The 25,180-nt window shown below is 43.3% G+C and overlaps 1 protein-coding gene across 6 annotated transcripts in view; it reads right to left on the bottom strand.

The window, feature by feature from the left end:
• Spindoc (spindlin interactor and repressor of chromatin binding) overlaps window positions 1–25,180 on the bottom strand; it is a 100,479-nt gene that overhangs the window by 62,361 nt on the left and 12,938 nt on the right. The window contains exon 6 of one of the 6 annotated variants that reach the window (XM_035441998.1): window positions 21,533–22,432. The exons of 1 other annotated variant lie outside the window; for it this stretch is intronic. In XM_035441998.1, the coding sequence (XP_035297889.1) occupies window positions 22,113–22,432 (320 nt within the window). In that variant the 3' untranslated portion in view covers window positions 21,533–22,112. Of the gene's footprint in view, window positions 1–21,532; window positions 22,786–25,180 lie in introns of those variants that run through there. 4 more of the 6 variants (XM_027408395.2, XM_027408394.2, XM_027408396.2 and 1 more) reach the window with 4 other exon arrangements.

Below are 25,180 nucleotides of genomic sequence, written 5' to 3'. Positions count from 1 at the left end.
ACAGGGGTTTATTCCAATTTTTTGGTATCTGTTGAGGTTTGATTTGTTAGCAAGTATGTGGTCTATTTCTGAGAGGGTTCCATGAGATGCTGAAAAGAAAGTATATTCTTTTGTATTTGGGTGGAATGTTCTATATAGATGTCTGTTAAGTACATTAGAGTCATAACATCTGTTAGTTCCCTTATTTCTCTGTTAAGCTTCTGTCTGGTAGACCTGTCTAGTGGTGAGAGGGGGGCATTGAAGTCTCCCACTATTTGTGTGTGAGGCTTGATTTGTGATTTAAGCTTTAATAATGTTTCTTTTACAATGCAAGAACCCTTGTTTTGGGGGCATAAGTGTTCAGAATTGAGATTTCTTCTTGATGGATTTTTCCTGTGATGAATATGAAATGCCCTTCTTTGTTTTTTTTAATTGATTTTAGTTTGAAGTTTGTTATATATTAGGATAGTTACACCAGTTTATTTCTTAGGTCTATTTGATTGGAAAAAATTTTCCCAACCCTTTATTCTGAGGTAATGTCTGCCTGTGAGGTTGAGGTGTATTTCTTGTATGTAGAATGATGGATTCTGTTTTTTTTTTTTTTTTTTTTTTTTTTTTTGTATCCAATCTATTAGCCTGCGTCTTTTATAGGTGAATTGGGACCATTTATATTAATGGATATAAATGACCAGTGACTGCTAGCGCCTGTTATTTCTGTTTTTGTTGTTGGTGATGGTATTATGTGTTCAATTCCCTTCTTTGGGATTCGTTGCTGTAAGTTCATTTATTGTCTGTGTTCTTGTGGATGTAGTTGACTTCCTTGGGTTGGAGTTTTCCTTCTAGTATTTTCTGTAGGGCTGGGTTTGTGGATCGGTATTGTTTAAATCTGGTTTTATCTTGGAATATTTTGTTTTCTCCATCTATGGTTATTGAAAGCTTTGCTGGGTAAAGTAGTCTGGGCTGGCATCCATGGTCCCTTAGTGTCTGCATAATGTCTGTCCAGGACCTTCTGGCTTTCATTGTTTCCATTGAGAAGTCAGGTGTAATTCTGATTGGTCTTCTTTTATATGTTACCTGGCCTTTCTCCTTTGCAGCTCTTAATATTTTTCTTTATTCTATATGTTTATTGTTTTGATTATTATGTGGTAAGGGGACTTTTTTCTTTTTTGGTTTGAAAGACCCGCTCGGAATGCTTCTGCATGCCCCCTGCCCTCTGTCTTCCCCGCCTGTGCCGGTGCTGGGTGTTCTCTCTGGAGCAGGCGGGAGGAGCGGATGACTGAGGGCAGCACGGCGGGGACTGAGCAGGGCAGGGCCAGGGTTCGGCCAGGGGCTGGAGAATGCAGCGCGGGCGGCGCCTGGAAGGGGAACTTGAGCTGGGAGAGCAGCGGTGCTGCTTGTCCAGGAGCTGCGAGCGGGGAGCCACCTCCAAGGCCAAGGACATGGGGGCCGCGGAGCTGCCGGGGCCTCCCAAGCCTTCACCCCGGCAGGGCTGGAGCCCCCGGCCCGCCCCATATGGCACCGCGCCCTGGGGCTGGGGCCGAGCAACGAGCACCAGGTGGGCCGGCCCGAGGGCGAGCACCAGGTGCGTTGGCCCGAGGGCGAGAGCACCAGTTAGGCCGGCCCGGGGCCCCACCCCCACACACCCACCTGATGAGAAACACTCCGTCCCAAGGTCTCCGCCCCCAAGGTCAGCCATCTGGACGCGGAGGGGGGGAATTGAGTCGGTTGTACCAGACACCAGACCTTGAGAATATGCTGATCTGGAATGGCTCTGTGCCTCATTTGAACCACCCAATAGAAATAACTCTGTACTTTACCTCATTTGAATGACTCTGTATTTCACCTCATTTGAATAACCCTGAGTAGCGCCTCATTTACCTTGACCAATGGGAATAGCTCTGTACAATGCCTCATTAGAATTATCCAATAGAATCCCTGCTTCTAGCTTGCGCCTTTTTCCCTATATAAGGACCCCTTTCCCTTGGCTCGGGGCGCTTGGCCTCACAGAAGCTAAGTCGCCCGGGTACCCGTATCTCCAATAAAGCCTCTTGCGGTTTTGCATCCAAGCTCGTGGTCTCGCTGATTCCTGGGTGCGGGTCTCCTTCTACGAAAGTACCTCTTCGGGGGTCTTTCAGGTTCACTCTATTTGGTGTTCTGTAAGTTTCTTGTACTTTCATAGGCATATCCTTCTTTAGGTTGGGAAAGTTTTCTTCTGTGATTTTGTTGAATATATTTTTTGTGCCTTTGAGTTGGACTTCTTCTATACCTATTATTTTTAGGTTTGGTATTTCATGGTGTCCCAGATTTCCTGCATGTTTTGTGTTAAGGATTTGTTGGATTTAAAATTTTCTTTGACCAATGAGTCTTTCTTCTATTGTATCTTCAATTTCTGATATTCTCTCTTCCACCTACTGTATTGTTGTTTATGCTTGCATTTGTGGCTCCTGAGCATTTACCCAGATTTTCCATTTCCAGAATTCCCTCTGTTTGGGTTTTCTTTATTGCCTCTATTTCAGTTTTCAAGTCTTTTTTTTTTTAAGATTTTATTTATTTACTTATTATGTATACAATGTTCTGCTTGCACATTTGCCTCTGTGTCAGAAGAGGGAAGAGGGCACCAGATCTCATTACAGATGGTTGTGAGCCACCATGTAGCTGCTGGGAATTGAACTCATGACCTCTGGAAGAGCAGCCAGTGCTCTTACCCTCTGAGCCATCTCTCCGGCCCAGATTTCAAGTCTTGAATCAATTCCTTCACCTGTTTGATTGCTTTTTCTTTGTTTTCCTTATGGGATTTATCGATTTCTTCCAATTTTTTGTTTGTCTTTTCATCCATTTCTTTAAGGGAAATTTTCATTTCCTCTTTAAGGGCCTCAATCATCTTCATAAGGTTATTTTTTAGGTTGATTTCTTCTACTTCATCTTTGTTGGGATGTTCAGGTCCTGCTGTTTTAGTACCATTAGTTTCTAGTGGTGCCATACTGCTGTTTATATTGTTCTTACCTTGTTGTCTATGCATCTCTTCCTCTAATCAGTATAGGTGGAACTTGTGCTTCAGGGGGGTCTCTTTTTCTCCAATTGGTATAGTTGGGGCCATGGCTCTGTTGACTGCTCCCTCAAGAGCAAGCAGAGCCTCCCGTGGATGCTTCTTTTGGTGGAAGTGGGCCCAAGGCTCAGGTGGTGTCTCCATGAGGTGCAGGTGGGGCCACATCTCCAGTGGACACTCCTCCCATTGGAGGCAGGGCCACAGCTCTGGTGATGGCTCCCTTTAGGTGCAGGTGATGCTGAGGGTCCACTGGTCACTGTAGTAGTGGGGTATCTCCAACTGAGAAATGGCAGTGGATGGTGGCTGGGACACAGGTGCTCTTGCAATAGTTTCTGGAAGCCTCTGCTAGAACTTGCTGCTGTCCTCTCACCTAAGCCTGAGGCTCAGGCCCCCCCTCTGACAATACCTCTGGGCTGGTGGTTGGGGCCCCCCACTGACGCTGTTCCCAGGATATGGTTCAGGTCTCCCACTGACATTGCTCCAAGCCTGAAGTTCAGAGCTCTCTCTGACGCTGCTCCAGCCTGATCTCTAACACTGCTCTCAGGTATTTGCTTTTTTTTTTTTTTTGAGACAGCATCTTACTTTGCAGCCCTGGCTGTCCTGGAACTCACTATATACTTCACAGGCTGGTCTCAAACTTATAACAATTTGCCTGCTTCATAAGTGCTGGGATGCTTGGACTGAAGACTATGTCCAAACTAACCATATTGGATTGTCTTTCTTTTTTAAAAAGAGATTGTGTATTAAGGTTTTGCCTGCATGTAAGTATATCTATCCACTACATGAATGCTTGGTGCCCTCACAGATCAGAAGAGGGCATCAGATCTGGAACTGATGCTACCGATGTCATGTTATAGATGGTTTATGAATCATTGTGTGGGTGCTGGGAACTGAATTCAGTTCCTCTGCAAAAGCAGTCAGTGCTTTTAACTATTGAGCAGTCTCTCCAACCCCTTGGTGTTTTGTTTGATTGTTTGTGTTCTGCTTTGAGACAGAGTCCCTCTGCGTTGCCTTGGCGGTCCTAAAACCCAATTTGTAGACCAGACTGGCCTCAAACTCACAGATTCCTCTTGTCTCTACTTCCCACATGTTGGAATTAAAGGAATGCATGTCCCACATCTGGCTTAAAGGACAGGATCTTCCATTGGAACTGTAACTCAAATCTGCTAGGTTGGCTGGCCAGCAAGTTCTAGGGACCTGCCTGTCACCATATCCTGGTGCTAAGGTTACAGATATGCTATCCCATACCAACTAGGCCTTTTATGTGAGTATTGGGGATCTGAACCCAGGTCCCCACGTTTGCATGGCAAGCATTTGACTGAGTTATCATCTATCTCCCCATTACCAAGGGCACTCTTTTTCATTCTGTGCTGTGCCACACACATTATTATAGCCGTTCCTGGTTGTAGGAGAAACTTTCACCCGCATGCCAGAGTTGTTTAATGTGGCCTCAAGTTGTGTCTAATACCCACTCTGGCAAGCATGTTTGCTGTGGGATAATCTTTTTGTACACTGTGAAGATGTGTCTTTATCAAGGTGCCTTTTGATTGGTTTAATGAAGAGCTGGATGGCCAATCATAGGCAAGAGAGAATAGGCGGTACTTCCAGGCAAGGAGAACTCAAGAGGTTTAAAATCTAGGCACAAGAGAGATGGCAGCACGACACTGAGGAAGTCCGATATACAAAATGAAAGAGCCACATGGTAGAATGTAGATTAATAGAACTGGTTAAATTATGTTGGGAACAAGCCTAAGGTGAAGGCCAAGCTTTCATAATTAATAATAAATCTGTGTCATTATTGGGGAGCTGGTAACCCTACAAAGGAAAGTCTGACTACATTTGGTGGCCAACATGGGGCCTGAAAAAGCTGGGGAAAAACATTCTGAACACAGAGATGCAGCTTCCTGGCAGTCATGGTCTCTCTGGTGGGCTTGATGCCAGCAGTGTACAGAGGCGCCTTTAAAAGACCCTGCAGTACAGCAAAGCCAGCCTCTCTAGGTAAAAACAAAAACAAACAAAAAACCACCTATAGCATCTGGACACAAGAACTTTACAGAGCCAGAATGGTTGGGTGAGACTGGGATGGTTAGGTGCAGCTGAGATAGTTAGTCTCAGCTCTTGTGGCTGCCTACAACCTGAAGTGGGCAGAGCCAACAGCTCCATGTGCTAAGCCAGTCTAAGATTTGGCTCACACGGTCAGAGAAGGCTTCAGGCCCACAAAAAGCCAGGTCCAGGCTGAGAAACCTCTAAATAGTGACAGTATGATCGAAGGTATGCTTAGATGCTGAAGAAAAAAAAAAAAAAAAAAAAGAAGAGATAGGTATAGACAGTCATAAAAAAATAGTTTAAAAATAATAAAATAATAAAATCCTTTCCGCCGACGGACCCAGGAACTAGAGCCCTCATCCAGTGGCTGATGGAAGCAGAGACAGACATCCACAGATATACACTGAGTTGAAATCTGGAATTTAGTTGAAGAGAGGGCGGAATGAAGAGCGAAGGGGTCTGTACCAGGTGGAGAAACCCACAGGAACAGTTGGCCTGAACAAGGGAGAGCACATCGACCCCAGATGCTGTCTGGGAGGCCAGTACAAGACTGATCCAGACCCCTGAACATGGATGTCAATAAGGAGGCCTCTGTACTCCAGGGAGCCTCTGGTGGTGGATTAGTATTTTTCCCTGGTGCAAGAAGGGACTTGGAGAGCCCATCCCACATGAAGGGTTACACTCTGGCCCTGGACACATGGGGAAGGGCCCAGGACCAGCACAGGAAGATTTGGTGGACTTTGCAGAGCCCCTATTGAGGGCCCTACCCTGCCTGGGGAGTGGTGGGTGGATGGGGTGGGGGGTAGGCTGGGGTGGGGGAGGAGAGATGGGGGTGAGGGGAGGGAGAGGGAGAAGGGACTTACATGTGAAACAAGCTTGTTCCCTAACTGGAACTAATAAATAAATAAATAAATAAAAAATAAAATAAATCTTTTTTAAAAGAATAAAGTAATATAAATAGAATAAGCCATATAAGAATAGGAAATAAATAGGGCATCTGGGTCCTGTATTCTGCTTTGTTGACTTTGAATGTTTAAAATGCTGATGAGCAACAGACAAATGTTGCTGAGAGACAATGAATTATATATTCTTTTAAAATGCTAAATCAAACTAGCCTATATATTTTAAGGATTTTTTTAACTTTAAAATGGAAGTCAGAAAATGTGTTGCAATGGGGGAGAGGCTATCTATGCCTTTGTTTCCATGGGAAACAGAAATCTATGGATTCCTTAAAAAATAATAAAAAACGAATTTGATGGGATGGGGGAGACCTCCTGAAAAATCCTGGATTCATACCAAGAAGGACTACAATACAGGGGACATATGCTGATCCCTCTACTCTGTGAACAGCTCTGAGATGAGATGAGACACAATAAATCTTGTTGCCTACAGAGTCCTCGTGACTTATTATTGCATGCTATCCTTTCATATGGCATGGATGGAGATTTATATTACAGTTTGGTTATAGAGTCTAAATGAACTTATAAAATTTACTGTAGCATGACTAATGAAAACACAGAGACAAATATTGGGGTTCAAACTGAATAACAGAAAAGCAAAGCAGTCAACCACTAGAGATTTCTTACCTCTACCAAGGCTGTGTCGATCCTGTCCTTAGCATGCCTGAAGACTAAATACACTGAACTTCTGTCTCCATCTGCCTTATGTTCCTCTCTAGTGCTGGGATTACAGGCGTGCACCACCACTGCCCAGCCTCTATTATGGCTAATTAGTGTGGTTGCTGGTATTAAAGGTGTGTGCCACCACTGCCTGGCTTGTATGGTGCACTAGTGTGGCTAGCTTTGCACTCTGATCGTCAGGCAAGCTTTATTCATTAGATCATAAACAAAATATCACCATAAGAGTTGGCTCAGCACTGGCTGCTCTTCCTGATGATCCACATGGCAGCTCACAACTGTCTCTAACTCCAGGTCTAGGGGATCTAATCATGTTTTCTGACTTCTGAGGGCATGAAGTATATATAAGGTGCACATACATACAAGCAGGCAAAATATTCATACACATAAAATAAATCTAGCTGGGCCGTGGTGGCACACACCTTTATTCCCAGCACTTGGGAGGCAGAGGCAGGCAGATCTCTGTGAGTTTGAGACCAGACTGGTCTCTAGAGAGAGTTCCAGAATAAACTCCAAAGCTACACACAGAAACCCTGTCATGAAAAACCAATAAATCAATAAAATAAATCTAAGCACACACACACATACAGACACACAGACAGACACACAGACACACACACACACAGACAGACACACAGACACAGACAGACACACAGACACACATAGACAGACACAGACACAGACACAGACACAGACACAGACACAGACACACACACACACACACAGACACACACACACACACACACACACACACACACAGACACACCAATTTATCCTCCAGAGCAGAGCATGACTGGGTGCTTCCCACAGGTGCAACCCACTTTTGAGAATGTTTGCTTTGTTTAACTTTGCTAAATAAACAACTGTTTAACTATGTCTCTTGACTAAATTCTTTTCTTTCTGCAAGACAGGAACAGGATTGGTGATGTAGCGTAGCTGTTAGAGTGCTTGCCTGGCATATGGGAAGCCCTGGGTTCAATTCCCAGGACATCATAAACCAGGTGTGATGGTGCTCACCTCCAAGCTCATCACCCAGGCCTGGAGATAAAAAGACCAAACATGGTTTCATACATTAAGGCCAGCCTGGACTATGTGAGACTAGGTCTCAAAAGAAAACGAAGGCAAGGAACTAAGAGACCCCTGTAACAGGAGGAGCCAAGATGCCATGAGCTGGTATATGCTTGGGAGGCAGTACCACTGGCTTACTTGGTGGAGCAGCTGGGTAATGGGAGAGTGATAAGGACCATTCACAGCTTTCTCACCTGAACACAAACGACAAAGAAAAACTGGAGGAAACTGATCACCCTCAGCAAGCCTTCACAGCTGGGATCAAGAAAAGTAAGAGTCAGGATATCCTCGGGTCCAACTAGGGACAAGGGACCTAAGGACTGATTTGCACCAGTTCCAGCTCACAGGAGGCAAGAAGCCAAGGGCAGGCAAGGGTACTGGAGAAGGTGTCTTCTGCTTGCCTCTGCTACACTGCCACCATCCTGGGCACTTAGAGGATCAGGGGACAGTCCTGAATTGACTTCTCGTCAACAGTCAGCTAGCTGCCAGGCAAGTGGCTCATGCCAGTAATTCTAGCCCTTAGGGAGGCTGAGACAAGAGGGTTGCAGATAGTTTGAGGCCAGCCTGAGTTACATAGTAAGCCCTTGTCTCAAATGAAAACAAAAAACAAAACAAAAAAAATTATTAAAGAACAGGGTGGGGTGGAAGGAAGGGTGCTGGGGATGCATAGCTCACTTGGTAGGGTATCTGTCTAGCCTGCACAAAGCCTAGAATTCAAGTTCCAGTGCCAGACAACCAGGGCATGTGATCCCAGCACTTGGGAAATACAGGCAGAAAGTTCAGAAATTCAAGGTAATCCTGGGATATGTATCAAGTTGGAGGTCAGCCTGAGTACATGGGACCCTATTTCAAGAGGGAACAGGATTGGTGAGATGGTTCTGCAGATGCTGCCATGCCAATGGGGCACATGACACATGAATGCACACATAGGCACACATAGACAGACAGATTTTTTGGGCGGGGGGGGGGGGGAGAGACAGGGTTTCTGTGTGTTGCCCTGGCTGTCTTGGCTCCCTCTGTAGACCAGGCTGGTCTCAGACTCAGTAATCCACCTGCATTGGTCTCTTGAGTGCTGGGATTAAAGGCATGCACCATCTTTTTTTTTAAAGAATAAAAAGGCAAAAAGGGGGGCATGTGGTGGTGGCACATGACTTTAATCTCAGCACTCAGGAGGCAGAGGCAGGCAGATCTCTGTGAGTTCAAAGCCAGCCTGGTCTACAAAATGAGTTCCAGGACAGCCATGGCACAAAAAATAAATGACCCAGAGTCAGATATTGGGGTTCAAGTCAAGCCAAAAATCAGAGAAGCAAAGCAGACAGCCACTAGCTCTTACCTTTACCTTAGGCTGAAATGGCTGATCCTGCCTCCATGAATCCTCAGAGGCAAAATGTTCCCAGTTCCAGTTTCCTCCTGCCTTACATTACTTTCTCCACCCAGCCATATCTCTCCTGCCTCCATCTCCCTAGTGCTGGGATTAAAGGCATGTGATCCCAGCTTGAAAGCACCCATGCAACTCTCTGGCTCCAGCTCCTCTTTCCTGGAGGCCTCTCTTTCTTGAGTCCACCAGGGAACTCCATGATGTATTCCAGCCAGCTGAATGTGAATCCTGCCTCTTCAGCCACCACCTGACTCCATTGTACATGGAACCATACCATAGACAAAATTCCCATAACATTTCCTGCCTTTTTGTCTAATTAAAAAGGAAAGGTTCTAACTCAAACACAGTAAAACTATATACAATATGAATAATTATCAGGTATTGTCAAAATAGAAAGAAAATATATTACCCTTATCAAAATGAAACTATATACATCAAGAACATTTATCAAGAAATACATTTACAATATCCAGTCCATTTGTATTTGTCAAATTAGAGAAAATACTCCATCAGCTGTCCTCTCCTGAAGAGTCTAGTGTTTCGTACCTAATTTACTTTCTGCCATGATTAGGGAGAACTGTAATGTAACTGTAACTGTCTAGTCTTCAACTCCATCAAAGAGCTGAGAAGGGTATAACATGACCTGAGTAAACAGGAAGTGCAGAGCAAGCAACTTCCAAAACTATAGAAATGACAGAGACAGCTGGCTTCCTGGACAGTCACTCAAGGTTCCTCTTTAAGATTGGGGCATCCATCTTCAGCCCATAGGCCTAGAATATCTGACAGACATTTCTGAGAAGCAGAATATTTTGAAGGACTGTCCTACCCTGTCTTGGCAAGTTTGGCAGTCACTTTTCTTTGTGTCTTCTTGTCCAGTTTGGACAGCATACTGTCAACATTCGAGACAAGAGCAGTTTCTTGCCCAAATGGCTAGCTTTTGCCACAAAGAAAGTAAACTCCTATATAGAGGTTCTTTGATGCCCATCATCCTTTTTTTTAAGATTTTATTTATTATGTATACAACATTCTGCTTCCATATATATCTGCACACCAGAAAAGAGCACCAGATCTCATTACAGATGGTTGTGAGCCACCATATGGTTGCTGGGAATTGAACTGAGGACCTCTGGAAGAGCAGCCAGTGATCTGAACCTCTGAGCCATCTCTCCAGCCCCCATCCTTTTTTTTTTTTTTTTTGAAGAAGAAGATTGGTGCTGTCAGGAGCAGACATGTCTCATTGTCAATTAAAGCTTTATGTTATTAAAACATCTCAAATGTCATATTCTGTAGATCTTTGAAGTATTTGAAGATCACCTTGAAAACACACCTAACATGACTATAAGTTCGATAGTTATAGGTGACTATTAACCTGTATTTCCTTATTATACTATACAGCTTTCAAGAACTAAAACTTTACATAATTAAAAGAGCTGCATAGGTACAATACTTAAAAAAATAGAAACATATCTACAGCATAACAAAAATAACCATGTGGTGATATATTATCTATGACTTATTAAAGTTTCCCTGAGGATTCAGAAAGCAAAGTCAGACACAAGCCATAGAAGCCAGGCACACACCTTTAATCCAAGGACTCAGGATTAAGAGGTAGATGGATTTCTGTTAGTTTAAGACCACGTTGAGCTACATGAAATCTACCCAGTCCTAAAGAGAAACAGCTCACACAAAAATTATCTCAGCACTTGGGGTCACAGGCCTTTAATCCCAGGACTCATGAGGGGTATTTAAGACAGGAACAGGGTCTCAAAGCTGGCATTCATTCTTCCAGCCACATAGGAAGACATTGAGTCTCTAGCCATGTTGAGGACAGCATAGCAGTCTGAGTGAATCTGAGGAGCAGTAAAGTTGGGAGCAGTTTGAGGATTGCTCCTTTGGTCTGAGCTGAGGTAGAGGTAAGAGCTAGTGGCCCACTGCTTTGATTTTCTGATCTTCAACGTGGATGCCTGAACCCCAGTATCAGTTTCTGGGTCTTTTATTTATCATGTTACATAACCTTACATTTGTATCAATATAAAAATATCTTTAAAAGATTTTTTAAAGTTGTTATTTGATATGTACAAGTACATTAGCTTTATGCATGCCTGATGCTTGCAAAGATCAGAAGGCATTGGATCCCTTGGAACTGGAGTTACAGATGTTTATGAGCCACCATGTGAGTGCTGGGAATTGAACCTGGGTCTTCTGTAATAGTAGCCAGTGCTTTTAACCACTGATCCACCTCTCCAACCCCATAAAAGTATCCTTTTTTTTTTTTTTTTTTTTTGGTTTTTCGAGACAGGGTTTCTCTGTGTAGCTTTGCAGCCTATCCTGGCACTCGCTCTAGAGACCAGGCTGGCTGGCTTCGATCTCACAGAGATCCACCTGTCTCTGCCTCCTGAGTGCTGGGATTAAAGGCATGCGCCACCAACGCCCAGCTCCCATAAAAATATCTTAAACAAGCATAGAAACACATATACAGAATAACAAAAATAACTTTAAATTTGAATCAATATACAAAAATCCACACCAATGTAAATTTTTTTTGAGATTAATATTTACTTTTGGGATTAAAGTAAATTCAATAATCTACTTTTTCCTATCATTCTTTTTGATTTTTATTTTATGCATATTGGTGTACTGCTTGCATATATGTCTGTGTGAAGGTATCAGATCCCCAGGAACATGTTTACAGATAGTTGTGAGCTGCCATGGGGGTGCTTGGAGTTGAACCCAGGTCCTCTGGAAGAGCAGCCAGTGCTCTTAACCACTGAGCCACCTCTCCAGCCCCTCCTATCATTCTTTTTTAAAAAGATTTATTTATTATGTATACAGTGTTCTGCCTGCTTATATACTTGCACTCCAGAAGAAGTCACCAGATCTCATTACAGATGGTTGTGAGCCATCATGTGGTTGCTGGGAATTGAACTCAGGACCTCTGGAAGAACAGCCAGTACTCCCAATCTCTGAGCCATCTCTCCAGTCCTCCATCCTATCATTCTTGTATTCCCCCTTTTTCTTTTAATATAGAGATACCTGAATCTAAACTTCTTCCAACAGTAGTTTCTTTACCATGACTAGTAACAGTTTGTAACCACCCCCGTACAAAATGACAAACATCCATACTCCATGGAATGACCAAAAACCACCCGCACCTCTTGGCAATGTGGGCGTCTTGTTTTCTAGACCGTTTCTTGTTGACATGGGGTTCTGGCATCTTTAGGGGACCCTGAGAAAATAGAGATAATGATCAAGTCCTGGGAAATCCAGCTGCTATTCATTTCTTGGTGTGATGAGACAATGCAAGGGTATCTGAAGTGCTGGTTGGAGTTTTCTCAGGGGCTGTATCATCTTAACTGTCTTGAAATTGTCCTGAGCAGTTTGTAGTCTAAAGCTGATCTTTGTCACCTTAGTGGTGTTGCCACAATCCAGGTAGAATCATCATTGTGGGGACCCATCATCTTTTGGAGACTTCAAAGGGTGCTGTTAGGAATGTTCATCGCTCACTGTGGAAAACTTAAACATTTTAAATGTCCAATGTGGCAGATCCCGGAGAGGTTAAAGGACCATAATTCTATTAAATACACCCAGGATACATAGGCTTAATGTCTAATTCCTGCTTTAGACTCAAGCCTGAAACCACGTACAGGAAGCTACATGAAGCCTAAGGTTAGAATTAGTTAGTAATTGATATGACTGTTAATATCAAAACAGAAACTTTAAATTTTGAGAAAATATTCATACCTTAAGAAAAAATTTAAAGAGTCAAAATAAATCTGAGGGAAATGAGATTAGTGACAATATAATGGTTTCTAGATTTTGGTTTTCTTCTGTGCCATACCAGTTGGTTCTTCTGATATGAGACAGAAGCTTTTGATTTTCTTTTAACAAACATGCTTGGGTTTAGGAGAGAACCACATTCCAACTCCAAAGCCAGTTTTAGTTTTGAATTGAGTTGGGACCACAAAAAGACCACTTGCCCAACATGTCTGTAGAGAATAGAAAAAGCAAACATTTTGAAAGACTTATGAAATTCTATCCTGTCAGAAGTGTGCTATACCACCAGGATAATTTACTCCATTTCTTGGTACATTTTCTCTGGATGATTCTCCCTTCTTCTTCAGCTGCCTCATTTGTCCAAAGGTCTTCAGATTCCTTAGTTGTATGCTTCTATTCTCCTGGAAAGACAATAACAAAACCCTGCCCCAACCTTAACTTTGGGGAGTTTTCCTTGTTGCCAGGTTGAATTGCCACACGGATGAACTCCTGATCAAGGGGTCTCTCATGTTCAAATTGAATCTTTATCAATTTTGATGGTATCCATAGCTTTTCTTCTCTTATGGAAACAAAAGCAAAACCTTTTCCCCAATGTAAACAAGTGTTAACAAATCCTGAAATCAGCACATCTTTAAAGTACACAGGTTGATTTAGTTCAGCAGTTTTTTCTGTTACCTAATGACTCTCTGCAACTGTCATTCCCTTCTTATTAGCATTAAAAATTAAAGTTAATAAAGCGTTGTTGTGCAATCTATCTCTAGGGGCCTTTATTACTCCTTTCTATTTATTAAGCATATCATTTATTTATTTATTTATTTATTTATTTTTAAAGATTTATTTATTTATTTATCATGTATACAGTGTATGCCAGAAGAGGGCACCAGATCACATTACAGATGGTTGTGAGCCACCACGTGGTTGCTGGGAATTGAACTCAGAACCTCCGGAAGAACAGTCAGTGCTCTTAACCCCTGAGACATCTCTCCAGCCCCTATTCATATCTTTTTTTTTTTTTTTTTTTTTTTTGGTTTTTCGAGACAGGGTTTCTCTGTGTAGCTTTGGAGCCTATCCTGGCACTCGCTCTGGAGACCAGGCTGGCCTCGAACTCACAGAGATCCGTCTGCCTCTGCCTCCTGAGTGATTAAAGGCATGCGCCAACAACACCCGGCCGAAAGAAATATTTTTCTATCACTTGGTAACAAGCCAAGATAATATCCTACCTGTTCCCTATATAACCAAACTCAACTACATGAAGGAAGTAATCCTAAGGGAACTCAGAGAAATGAAATTTGGCAAATGGACGTGTTTCAATTTTACAGAGTTTGAAAAATTAAAGTATGTATACCATACCATAGATACATATTCAGGATTTCAATGGGCAACTGCTTTGAGTTCTGAAAAGCCTGATTCTGTAATTACACATTTATCAGAGGTTATGGCCATTATGAATACCTTTAGAAATTAAGACTGACAATGCCCCAACATATGTGTCTAGTAAAATGAAACAGTTTTTTACGTTTTCCAGCAAAAAGCATATTACAGGTATACCACATAATCCTACAGGACGAACAGTTATAGAATGATCTAATCACACTTTGAAAGATACACTTAGAGCCGGGCGTTGGTGGCACACGCCTTTAATCCTAGAACTTGGGAGACAGAGGCAGGCGGATCTCTGTGAGTTGGAGGCCAGCCTAGTCTCCAGAGTGAGTGCCTGGATAGGCTCCAAAGCTACACTGAGAAACCCTTGTCTCGAAAAACCAAAAAAAAGAAAAATATTTCTTTGAACCTTTGCTATTAACATGGTGCTTCTTATGAAATTTGGAGGCTTCTAGCACATTTCTTACCAATAGCTGATCAATTTCATAATTATTTTCTGCTAGTGGGCCTGGTAGGCCTGTATGGGATATGATATGTGTTATACACAAGTGATGAGTTTTATTTCTATTTCCTGTAATTGAAAAAAATAACATTAGAGTGGTGGTGGCTCACGTCTTTTATCCCAGAATTTAGAAGGCAAATACAGGCAGGTCTCTGTGAGTTCAAGTCCAGCCTGATCTACAAATCTACTTCCAGGACAGCTAGGGCTGTTACACAGGGAAACCCAGTCTCAAACAACAACAACAAAAATACAAGCAGGAAAGAAGATAATATCAATTCTGAATCATTGGGAATAAATTCAGCAGATTCAATAAACAAAACAACTTTTTCTGTATACTGAGAATCAGTAACTATATTAAGAGATTCTGAAAAATCTACTAAGATGGTAAGAATAGCATATAATTCTGACTTTTGAATGGAATCATAAGGACTTTGAGTCACTTTACTTAATTTTCTGATTTATAGCCTGCCTTTCCTGAATTATTTGCAATCAGTATAGAATGTAGGGACTCTAGATATTGGTCACACAATGTGAGGAAGGACCCAATTGGTTCTTTTAATAAATTGAAATCTCTTGCTTTCAGGATATTTGTTGTTAATCTCTCCCAAAAAATTACTGCAAGCTCTTTGCCAATGTTCATTTTCTGCCCATAATGAGGAAATTTCAGCATTAGTAAAAGGTACCGCAACTTCTGCTGGGTCTATTCCTGTTAATTGACAAAGTATCAATTTTCCTTTCAGAATTAATTCAGAAACCATCTCTACACGGGTCTTTTAATTTTTTTATGCTGTTTGTATGGCAAAATATCTATTCTAAAATATTATCTACTCTCTGCATAAGAATTTCTGTAGGAGAATGAGTAGAAAGTAAAATGATGAGGACGCAATCAAGCTCTGGATCCAAGAGATCCACCTGTGCATCCTGTTATTTCTTTTCTACCAGAGCCAATTCTCTCTCATCTTCAACTGATAATTTTCTTGGAATATTTAAGACCTTATCACCTTGTTCTTGAGTTGCTAATCCAATTGTGGCCATAGCCAGTTAATATTTCCCAGTAACTTTTGCAAATCATTAAGTGTTCACAATTGATCTTTCCTAGTTTGTACCTTTTGTTGTTTTTTTGTAAACCTACCTTATATACTAGGTAATTAATAGAATCTCCTTTTTTTTTTTTTTTTTTTTTTGGTTTTTCGAGACAGGGTTTCTCTGTGACTTTGGAGGCTGTCCTGGAACTAGCTCTTGTAGACCAGGCTGGTCTTGAACTCACAGAGATTCTCCGGCCTCTGCCTCTGTCTCCCGAGTGCTGGGATTAAAGACATGCACCACCACTGCCCGGCCTCCTCTTTGTATTTTTCCAAGAGCAGTTTGTAATCCCCAGCAAGGCAATATTTTCTTCTTCAAACATTTTTTCCAAGGTATGGGTTTGAATCAGCTAGTAGGATATCATCCATATAATGTTAAATTACAGATTGGGGAAAGTATTTATGAATTTTTTCCAATGGTTGTTGTACAAAATATTGACACAAGCTGGGGATTTTTTTTTTTTTTTATGTATACAACATTCTGCTTCCATGTATATCTGCACACCAGAAGAGGACACCAGATCTCATAACAGATGGTTGTGAGCCACCATGTGGTTGCTGGGAATTGAACTCAGGACCTCTGGAAGAGCAGTCAGTGCTCTTAACCTCTGAGCCACCTCTCCAGCCTGATGGGGCTGTTTTAACATCCCTTGAACTTTCCATTAATACCATTTAATGGGCTGGGAATTATTATAAGAAGGAACTTTGAAGGCAAATTTTTCTCTATCCTATTCTTGTAAAGGTATAGTAAAAAAGCAGGGTTTTTTTTTTTTTTTTTTGGTTTTTCGAGACAGCGTTTCTCTGTGTAGCTTTGGAGCCTATCCTGGCACTCGCTCTGGAGACCAGGCTGACCTCGAACTCACAGAGATCCACTGCTTCTGTCTCCTGAGTGCTGGGATTAAAGGCGTGCGCCACCAACACCCAGCCCAAAAAGCATTTTTTTAAAATCAATCACTATAATAGACCATTCTCTAGGTAATAAAGAAGGACAGGGAATTCCACGCTGTAAAGGGCCCATTGGCTGAATTACTTTATTTATGACTCTCAAATCTGTTAACATTCTCCTTTTTCCAGATTTCTTTTTATTGACAAATATAGGAGAATTCCAAGGACTACAATGTTGAGTATTCAGCTGCTCCTGTACCAGCTGTTCGAATGTCTGTAATTTTTCTGATGTTAAAGGCCATTGTTTTACGCAGACAGGTTTATCAGTTAACCGTCTTAAAAGAAGGACTATTGATAACTTCAAAAGATTACCAGCTGTTGTGTCTTGTTCATGTACAGCTTCACAGATCATGAAAATACCTTCTAGTATTTTTCTCAGAAGTATTCTCTAAAGTTTGTTTCTGAGATTGGAGTATGTTAATTCAGTTTTTTGTTGTTGTAATAAATCATGTTGTCATAATAATTTTCCTATATGTCCTTCTAGCCCTATGTGTCCAACCCACCTGGAGCTTTGTTTTACCTGAAATAAAGTTCCAGTTCCAAGAAACTGAACTTTTACCTCCTGAAGAGGCCAATCTAGATGCCAAGATTTTGGTGATCTGTGCCTGTATCAAGCAAACCTTCAATTACAATGCCATTTGTCCATATTTTTAGCTTTGGTGTTTGGTCATTTATAGAAGTGTGCCAAAACACTCCTTTTATGGTCTTTCTTACCTACCAGAGCTGTTCTGTCATTCAGAGCAGTATGTTTTTTTTTTTTAAAGATTTTATTTATTTATTATGTATCCAACATTCTGCATCCATGTTTATCTGCACACCAGAAGAGGACTCCATATCTCATTACAGATGGTTGTGAGCCACCATGTGGTTGCTGGGAATTGAACTCAGGACCTCTGGAAGAGCAGTCAGTGCTCTTAACCTCTGAGCCATCTCTCCAGCCCCCTATGGTTTTTAACAGCGGGCATTAGGTCCTTTAATTCCACTGGGGAGAAGTTTCCCCCATGCTGATAGGGAATAATTGAACCCCCCTAGGCATTTCCCGATGGCAAAGGTTAACTTGCCTGTCCCTTGTTGAATTACATTCATTAGTCCAATGTGGCAAGAAGGCGGGGACCTTCTGTTTGTATTCTCTTTCTCTCCCTCTCTCTCTTTCTCTCTCTCTCTCTCTCTCTCTCTCTCTCTCTCTCTCTCTCTTATATATATATATATATATATATATATAATACACACACACACACACACACACACACACACATATTTTATTTTATTTTTGTTTTTTTGAGACAGGGTTTCTCTGTGGCTTTGGAGGCTGTCCTGGAAGTAGCTCTTTTAGACCAGGCTGGTCTCGAACTCACAGAGATCCGCCTGCTTCTGCCTCCCGAGTGCTGGGATTAAAGGCGTGCGCCACCACCACCCAGCTTCATTTAGCTTTTTATTAAACCAATCTGAGCGACACTTCTTCACAAAAAGATTATTTCACAAGAGATCTGTGCTTGGAGTCTGATCCTTTTACTAGCTTGGGCAGAAAAGTCATCATGTTCCTCTTCCTATGCCTTAGCTTCCCAGCCTGTACAATGGGTACAATATAGCATGACTCCATGACAAAACCAGGGTAGGTGTCCTGTGTCCCAGTGATCTTAGCAGTGTCTGCTTCTGGGGTCCTTCACTGGTGTTTATGAAATCTGAACCCCACAGAGTGTCATCCTGTCATCTGCTATGACAGATGTGGTGTTCCAAAGATTTGAGGTATTAAATTTAGTGTTGTAGGGCTAGAGAGATGGCTCAGAGGTTAAGAGCACTGACTGCTCTTCCAGAGGTCCTGAGTTCAATTCCCAGCAACCATATGGTGGCTCACAACCATCTGTAATGAGATATGGAGCCCTCTTCTGGTGTGCAGATAAACATGGAAGCAGAATGTTGTATGCATAATAAATAAATAAAATCTTAAAAAAAATCTAGTGTTGTAAAGATCAAAGGCCTAGTCTCCATTCTTTGGAGGTTGGCACATTTGTTCCCAGAATGCAACGAGGGCATTGGTCATGTGAAGACCTGAAGCTGAGTCATCCTATGCTCCCTTACTTACTCAGCCTCTGGGAGGTGAGCTGGGTGAAGGTTTTTAAAACTCAGGTGGACAAAGGCTTGTTGTTTTTTGTTTTTGTTTTTTGTTTTTTTGTTTTTTTTTGTTTTTTTGGTTTTTCAAGACAGGGTTTCTCTGTGTAGCTTTGGAGCCTATCCTGGCACTTGCTCTGGAGACCAGGCTGGCTTCGAACTCACAGAGATCCGCCTGCCTCTGTCTCCCAAGTGCTTGTTTTTAGTTTTTAAAAATTACTTTTATTTGTGTCTGTGTGTTTGCACAGAGACCAAAAGAGGTCATCAGATCTAGAGTTGGAGTTAGAGGCACAGTGTTCCTGGGTGTGGGTGATGATGGAGAAGAGCAACAAGCACTCTTAGCCATGAGCCAAACCATTAATTCCCTCACCCCAGCATTTTTGTTTTTTGTTTGTTTTGTGGAAGTGTCTCTTTGTATAGACCTGGATGGCTTGGAGCTCTCTGTAGACCAGGTTCGTCTCTGAACTACGTGATCTGCCTGTCTCTCTACCTCCTGAGTACTGGAATTAAAGGTGTGTACAATGCTTCCGTGTGAGGACAGGTGCACAAGTGCCACAGTTCTTGAGTGCCAGGCACACAGAGCTCAGAGGACAACTTCCACAAGTCTCTTGGAACTTGGTCATTAGATTTGCTTGGCACATACCATCTGACCAGCCCTTTCTTTCTTTTTCTTTTTTTTAAAGATTCTATTTTATTATGTATACAGTTATCTGCATGCATGCTTGCACACCAGAAGAGGGCACCAGATCTCATAATGGAGGATGGTTGTGAGCCACCATGTGGTTGCTGGGAATTGAACTCAGGACCTCTGGAAGAGCAGTCAGTGCTCTCAACCTCTGAGTCATCTCTCCAGCCCCCTGACCAGCCCTTTCATATCAAATTAACTAACCAGGAGGGGGCTCTGGGAACTCCCAATTTGAAACTAGATGGTGGTAAGTATTAGATAAGCTCAAAGACACTGAGCTCTTTCCAAAGAGTCACTGTTAATTCTTCTTTCTGTTGTAACTGAACTGGGCATTTCTACTGTTGTTAGACTGGGCATAATGGAGAACACCTATAATCTCAGCACTGGGTAGATGATCAGTTTACAACAGCCAGAATATCTTACAAAAAAAAAAAAAAAAAGGCAAGAACAAAAAGAATTGAGTTACTGGCTAGATGAGAAAAAGGTCACACAGAATGCACACCTAGAGACCAAGAAAGCACTTGACAGACATTTATTGAGCACCTACGTGCCAGGCCCTATGCAGGGCACCAGAAATACCAGATCAATGCAATCTGGTCCCTGCCCCAGAGTTCACAGTCTAGGATAAACCAGGCTCACACAACATCGAAGGGGCATTTCAACCATCATTTTACAACACAAAGATAAGTTTCCTCAATACTTTGTTAGCCACACTGTCTTAAAAGCAAGTAGGCATAAATGTCAACACACAATTGTAGGGACAGAAACCATCTACAATTCCAACGCGGTGCTTTCAGAGATAGTGAGTGCTATTGTTAGGGAGCATACAAACTGTGCCAATCTGCAGAAACACATACAGACCCAGAAGTCCTGGGGCCCATCTGTCCTCATACATGGCCGAGACAATCTGGACACAAGGAATCCTGAAATCCTGACTGCCATCTCTACTTCACACCTGTCTCAGCCTGCCCTGGACAAGACCCCCTATATTCTTGGGCTCCTTCTGAGAGTATCAGATGGCTTAAAAAGGCCAATCACCATCGGTTCAGTGTGAAATCTCATAGTACACCCCGACTCTTCCCAATTGAGGTGAGTCTTCCTTCTTTTTTTCTCCCTAAGTCTCTAATTCACCAGGAGCAGCCAAGCAGCCAGCAGTGTGGGGTGGCTCCACTTTACTATATACCTGCTTGGGACTCTGAACAGGACAGTAGAACCTAGGATTTGAGATGAAGCAACCTGGAAGGTTCATTTGGCAGCAAGTACCAAAGCCCATAGATTAGGTCTGCATAGAGCTAGCTCAGGAAGTCCAAAATCTGCAGAGACCTGAGGCAGATGTGGGTTGAGACTGGGGGATAAGAGCTGTGTAGTGGAGGGTACAGACCTACAAGAAAGCAGGGATGTGCCACCTTCTCCTTACAGAGGAGGTGTCTGTGCAGGCTGGCCAGGAGGACCCCAATAACTGTTTTTCTTGCTCTGTGTAACAACAGACTTGGCTGTCCTGGAACTAACTCACTTTGTAGACCAGTCTAACCGAAAACTCAGAGATCTGTCTGCCTCTGCCTCCCAAGTGCTGGGATTAAAGGTGTGTGCCACCACACCTGGCTTAGACCCAAGTAACTCTTACCTCCCTGGGTGTGAGTGCCTCTAGGTAGTTTTACTTGGACAGAGGCCTACCAGGTAGGTCAGAAGGCCAAATAAAGAAAATGTGATAGGGGAAGAAGTAAGGTGTCTCTCGGTTGACTGACACCAAATTACAATAGTCCCAGAGGCCCAAGCAAGCTCTGCTCTGGGCTCATGGCTCCCTTGCCCAGGACAGGGGTCTCTGGCTCCCACTTAGGACTACCTTTCAATTTCTTGCCCCTCAAGCTGCTCCCTTTTCTCAATGATGGCCCAGACAGAACTTTTAATAAAAAAAAAATAATTTATTGTCAACAAAGGCAATATATACAACAGGATAATAGATGCAACAGGACAACAGGTGAAGGGGTGGTACAGGGAGCCCTCGGCAGGGATGAGGCGGTAAGAGGTAATGGATGCCTCCTGCTGTAGGAGCCAGAAGTGGGGGAGGAGAGGTGTCCCCCGAGGTAGTGGGACTCAGTTCAAACCCCATCATGACCACCTCTGCATAAGGCACTGTGCCAGGGGAGAATGGTGGGGGGCTGAGAGGAAGGAGGTGTGGGGTTAGAGGGTGGGTCAGCGAAGGATTGGGGAAGGTGTTCTCCACAGGCCCAATGCCACATCGCCCAACAGCCTAAGTCACTTCTGCCTAGTTCAGGCTATGCCATGGGCAAGCATCTTCTAGTGCCCCAATGTGACAGTGATATCACTCTCCCTCCTTCCACATTCTCCTGGCACCTGGTTTTAAAACTCTCCATCAGGTGGCCAAGCTGGGCAGATCTGAGATTTAAGCCAAAGGGGGATACTGCTGCCTCCCTCCCACCTTTCCTTCCTCCCACCCCCCCTCCCCAGGAAAGTTAAAAGTTACACCCCATTTCCTGCTTCTGGTTGTCCCTTAACAGTGGAACTGGATTCTGACAGAACTGTGGGCCAGTCTGGGTTGTCACCTGTTCCCACCCCCTTGGTGCCCTGGGGATGCTTGGACCAGTCCTGTAAGAGGCTGACAGCTGGTGGCTCCTCCATCCGAACACGGATAACCTGGAGATCCAGTGTCCCACGAAGCCCCGGAGGGGGAGCTGGGAAGGGATGGGAGCAGAGAGTACAGTCAGGGCCTTCCAATGGTCCCAAAACTGCAAACCCCATCAGACTACCAGGATTTCCCATTTCCATAGCCAAGTCTTGTCCTGGGGGAAGCCCAAGAAAAAGCGTAAGGCTGACTCTTGATTGACCAGCAATGACTAGCCTCACAGCCCTTAGGCACAGGGCACGCATTGAATGAAGCTTCCTCCTTGTGTACTCGGCATGTGGGTTCACAATGATGCTGCTGCTTCCCAACTTCTACCTTCAAGACTGCACACAGAAGTGATATAGCGGAGAACATCCAAAGAAGTCTACCCATGGCTCTGACCCCATGGAGTATGACATCACAGACTCCCTGGGTTAATGTCCCAGCTTTGCTCTGCAGCGTTCATCCAGGCTCCAAATCCCTGGAGTTGATAGGTGTCACACAGTCAGGTATCTTAGCATGAGGAAGGTACTGAGAATAACAAAGCCAGGCCTCCAAATAAGACAAGGTAGAAAATACAAAAAATGTCCTTGACTTGGGCCCATGCAAGTGATATATGGCAAAGCAATTCTAGCACTTGAGAGGCAGAGGCAGGCCAACAAGTCCAACAGCATGAGACTGCACACCCCTCCCTCCCCTGCCTGCCAAAACCCAGTAAGTGGTGGCGCACGGCTTTGATCCCAGCATTTGGGAGGCAGAGGCCTGCCTCATCTACAGAGTTGAGTTGCAGGACAGCCAGGGCTACACAGAAGAAAAAAAAAAAAAAAAGGCCAAACAGGAAATGGTAACCAAACTGTGCTACTTGTGCAACCAAACATATTCAGTAAGTTTTTTTCTTCCCAGGAATTTTTTTCCATACAATTTAAGACAGGTATGATTTTGCTATTTTGCTATGATTTTGTTGTTGTTGGAGTTTAAGGCTTTCCATGAGAATACAGATAGGCATGGTAGCCCACACCTTTAATAATAGCACTCAGGAGGCAGAGGCAGAGGCAGGTGGATCTCTATAAGTTTGAGGCCAGTCAGGTCTGTGTATAGACTCACAAGAGCTAGGAATACAGCAAGCTCAGTGGTAGAGCACTTGCCTGGACAACTCTAAGCCCTGGGTTCAATCCATACATGGAGAGTTTCATCAAACCATATACATGCTCATAACCCCAGCCCATGGGAAGGTGGAGCAGGAAGACCATAACTCAAAGTTCAAGGCCTGCCTGGGCAACTGAATGAAACTGTCTCACGCTAAAAAGTAAACAGAGCTGGGCATTATTAGCTCAGTGGCAGAATACTAAGGTGAAGTGAGTCACTTTATCTGGTTGGGATAAGCAGACATTTCTTCATACCTCCCCAGGAAAAGCTGAGGCAACACTAGGTTAGGGTAGTGGCAGCTGACAGAGTGAACTGAGGTTTGCAGATTGGCTGATGTGGGGATGAGAGATAGAAGAGGGTTAACTGATGGTTTGGCTACAAGCCAAAAGTAGCGGTTTACTGGAGAAGGGGAAGCATATCTGCCCCCCCCCCACCCCCCAGCCCCCACACAGGGTTTCTCTTTGTAGCTTGGCTGTCCTGGAACTCACTTTGTAGACCAGGCTGGCCTCGGAACTCAGAGATCCTTTGCCTCTGCCTCCCAAGTACTGGGATTAAAGGTGTGCCCAACCACAGCCCAGCTAAACTAGTAGAGAATGGTGTCTGAAAAAAAAAAAATCTTTTCTGAACTGAGAAACCCTGTCTCAAAAACAAAAGTTTTCTGTTGTATTTGTTTGTTTGTTTTGGTTGAGGTAAAGTCTCACTATATATATAGCCTTGGCTGCCCTGGAACTTGCTATGTAAACCAGAATGGTCACAAACTCACAGCAATCTGCCTGCCTCTGCCTCTTGAGGGCTAGGATTATTATTTTTTTTGTTTTGTTTTCCTTTTTTTTTTTTTTGAGACAGGATCTAACTATATAGCACAGGATGGCCTCAAACTCATTATCATCTTGCCTGAGCCTCACTAGTGCTGAGATTACAGCCAACAGTCACCATCCTCTGCTGACAACTTTAACTGACCAAATAGACATAATGCCTGGATACTAGTAGAGAGTTTGGAACCAAAGGGAGAGAGGGCCAAGTTGCAACCCTACAGGTATCATTTCCTAGACACATATAAACAGTGCTGAACCTGGATGTCTTATGACCACTGGGACTATCACAGGCCAATAAGCTTACATTCTAAAATGGGGACGACAGATAACAAGTAATGATGTGTTACCAACTGTAGGAACCAAGAGTGAACAAGCAAGCAAGGAACATGAGAGATGCCAGGTGTGACGATATCAAATCTGTAACACTATACTCAGGAAGAAGATGATGAGGGTCTACAGGGCTACACGGCTCGTTTCAGGATGACTGGGGATGGAAATGGAGGGCGGGGAGAGAGAACATAGAATCTTGACTACGGCTTTAACTTTATGGCAAAGAAACTTCAGATAAAGTCTGAGCCCAGCAGACTCCAGAGACAGAGGCAGTTGAAAGTAAAGATTCCACTTTGGGAATAAACAGGACACAGACAGAGGAATGAAGGGGTCAGGAAATAGCAGCTTTGTGTGGGCTGATAGAAGAAGATCTGGAAGAGATGAGTGCCAGAGAGGAGAAAACCCACTGCTCTTGTAATGGGATAAAAGCTAATCCCTGCTAGGGGTTTCTCTTGAGAGAAGGTAGATTTGGGCCTAGATAAAGAAAAAGGAGGGCGGGAGGGACTTGGATAACAATATCCTCAGAGATTGAAACATTCTATCCTGCAGGGAAGCTCCTTAAGCAGCAAGTAAACAACTCAAAACAGTTTCAGGAAGTCCCAGAAAGTGATCAGATTCACTAAGCCCCTCCCTGA

The sequence above is a fragment of the Cricetulus griseus genome, chromosome 3 (genome assembly GCF_003668045.3).
Source record: "Cricetulus griseus strain 17A/GY chromosome 3, alternate assembly CriGri-PICRH-1.0, whole genome shotgun sequence".
In the NCBI taxonomy this organism is placed as follows: Eukaryota; Metazoa; Chordata; class Mammalia; order Rodentia; family Cricetidae; genus Cricetulus; species Cricetulus griseus.
This window is presented reverse-complemented; position numbering and strand designations above follow the sequence as displayed.